At 41.9% G+C, this 1,725-nt stretch overlaps 1 protein-coding gene across 1 annotated transcript; it reads left to right on the forward strand.

Annotated features, from left to right (window-relative positions):
* Nucleotides 1–585: 585 nt before the first annotated feature.
* Nucleotides 586–1,464, forward strand: LOC104270447 (chromosome unknown open reading frame, human CXorf21). Its single transcript, XM_009864829.1, has one exon. The coding sequence runs from the start codon at nucleotides 586–588 to the stop codon at nucleotides 1,462–1,464; it is 879 nt and encodes a 292-aa protein (XP_009863131.1).
* Nucleotides 1,465–1,725: the final 261 nt, after the last annotated feature.

Raw genomic sequence — 1,725 nt, forward strand, 5'->3', positions numbered from 1 at the left:
GCTTAGCATGCAAAAGTGCAAAGTGCTAATTTAATGATCTGACATTTTTTAACGAAAAAGGAACCACACCTACAGTCATTGATTAGTCTGGAACAGAAGGGGTGATATTCTCAATTTGAATCTCATATCAGCATAAATTCAGAGGCAGCTGATATACATACAACAAAAGTTATCTCAAAGCATATGAGAAAAAGGGGAAAACCCCTTGGCTTCTTACTGAATTCAAGGGCAAAAATATACATATTTAAGTATAAATTATTCCAACAAGTATTACTGTAACAAACCACTTCTTGTTCCTCTCTTCCCAGCTCAGTCATTGTTAGGTGTTTTGGATATGCCATGCATTATGTTGTACAGAATATTTATTGAGTTAACAGCAGAACAGGGAGACTAGCTGATCACTTCACCTGTTGGCTCAATTTCAAAAAAGACAGAGACACTCTTGTTCATGTCCAAATTGAAACATCTCCCTGCAACTATCAGCAGACTTGTGAGTGTAATCATGACTCAATGAGTCTGCAATGAACTGACTGTTTCTTCTTGTCATTTTTCTTTCTCCTGGTGGTTCCTTTCCTTTATTAAAGAATGCTGTCAGAAGGTTACCTTTATGGAATAGCCTACCTTCGTGAAGACCTGAACCCTGAGCTGTACAGCAGAAGTTCAGCTGAAGAAGTGGTCTATGAAATGAAGTCCATTAATTATTCTTCCATGGATGAAGCACAAGGAAAAGGCCTCCTTCAGAGATGCAGATCTGCTGGCAAGTGCATTTCCTCAGTCTGCTCTAGGAGTAGCAAGCACAGCAGAAAGCAGAAGAACAATCTCCTACAGCACACACAGCACCCCACGCCTGCAGGGCAGCCATCTCCAGCTACACATGTCTGTGAGGGGCTGACAAGAAAAGACACCTACCTAGTTCCATCTTCCTGCAAAAGCATTTGCAAGAACTACAACGATTTGCATGTAGCTGGGGACTATGTGGTGCCGATTAGCTCAGTCATGACAGATTTTACCTGTGACAGTGGCATAGGCCCCTTCTTAGAGTCCTCAGAGATTCCTCTCCCCATGGAGTCCATGAGAGTCCTCCCGTCCAGTGACATCAGCCGCAAGCCAGTCCAAGGCTACTCCTCGTGCTGGCGGCTGGCGAGCTTAGTGCCTCACCAGCAGCCCCTCTCTGACTCGGCCCTGAATGACTACCTTGAACAGAAGCTGGTGGAACTCTACAAGCAGTACATCATGGACAGCACAGCAAACAGGGCATCCCCCACTCACATCCTGGCCTCGGAGCTTATCATGACTAATGTAGATCAAATCAGCATGCAGATATCAAGGGAGAGGAATATGGAGACCGCCAAGGCCAAAGACATTGTCATTAGCCGCTTCTTACAAATAGCCAGTGAAAAAATATCTTCAGAAATTAGCACACCTAGTCTGCATATTTCCCAATGTAGCCACACTAATGCATAATATTTGAATGTCTGACGCCAGAAAGCCTTTATTTTGTGCAAAGTCAATTTTTTGTAAGACATTTTTCTGCTTCATAAAAATACCTTTACCATCTACCACCTAAATTAAACCTTCCAGTACATATTAAAGAAATAAAAATATCTGCACAGTCCCTATTGTGGATCAGAAGATTTATTGTTTCTTTTTTAAAAAAACCTTTTCCCTAAAGGCTTATTTTAGTGAGCCTCAGATATTAAAAAAGGCTTGTAGAAAAATGACTAA

Source organism: Apaloderma vittatum, unplaced genomic scaffold (genome assembly GCF_000703405.1).
Source record: "Apaloderma vittatum isolate BGI_N311 unplaced genomic scaffold, ASM70340v1 scaffold1712, whole genome shotgun sequence".
NCBI classification, from domain to species: Eukaryota; Metazoa; Chordata; class Aves; order Trogoniformes; family Trogonidae; genus Apaloderma; species Apaloderma vittatum.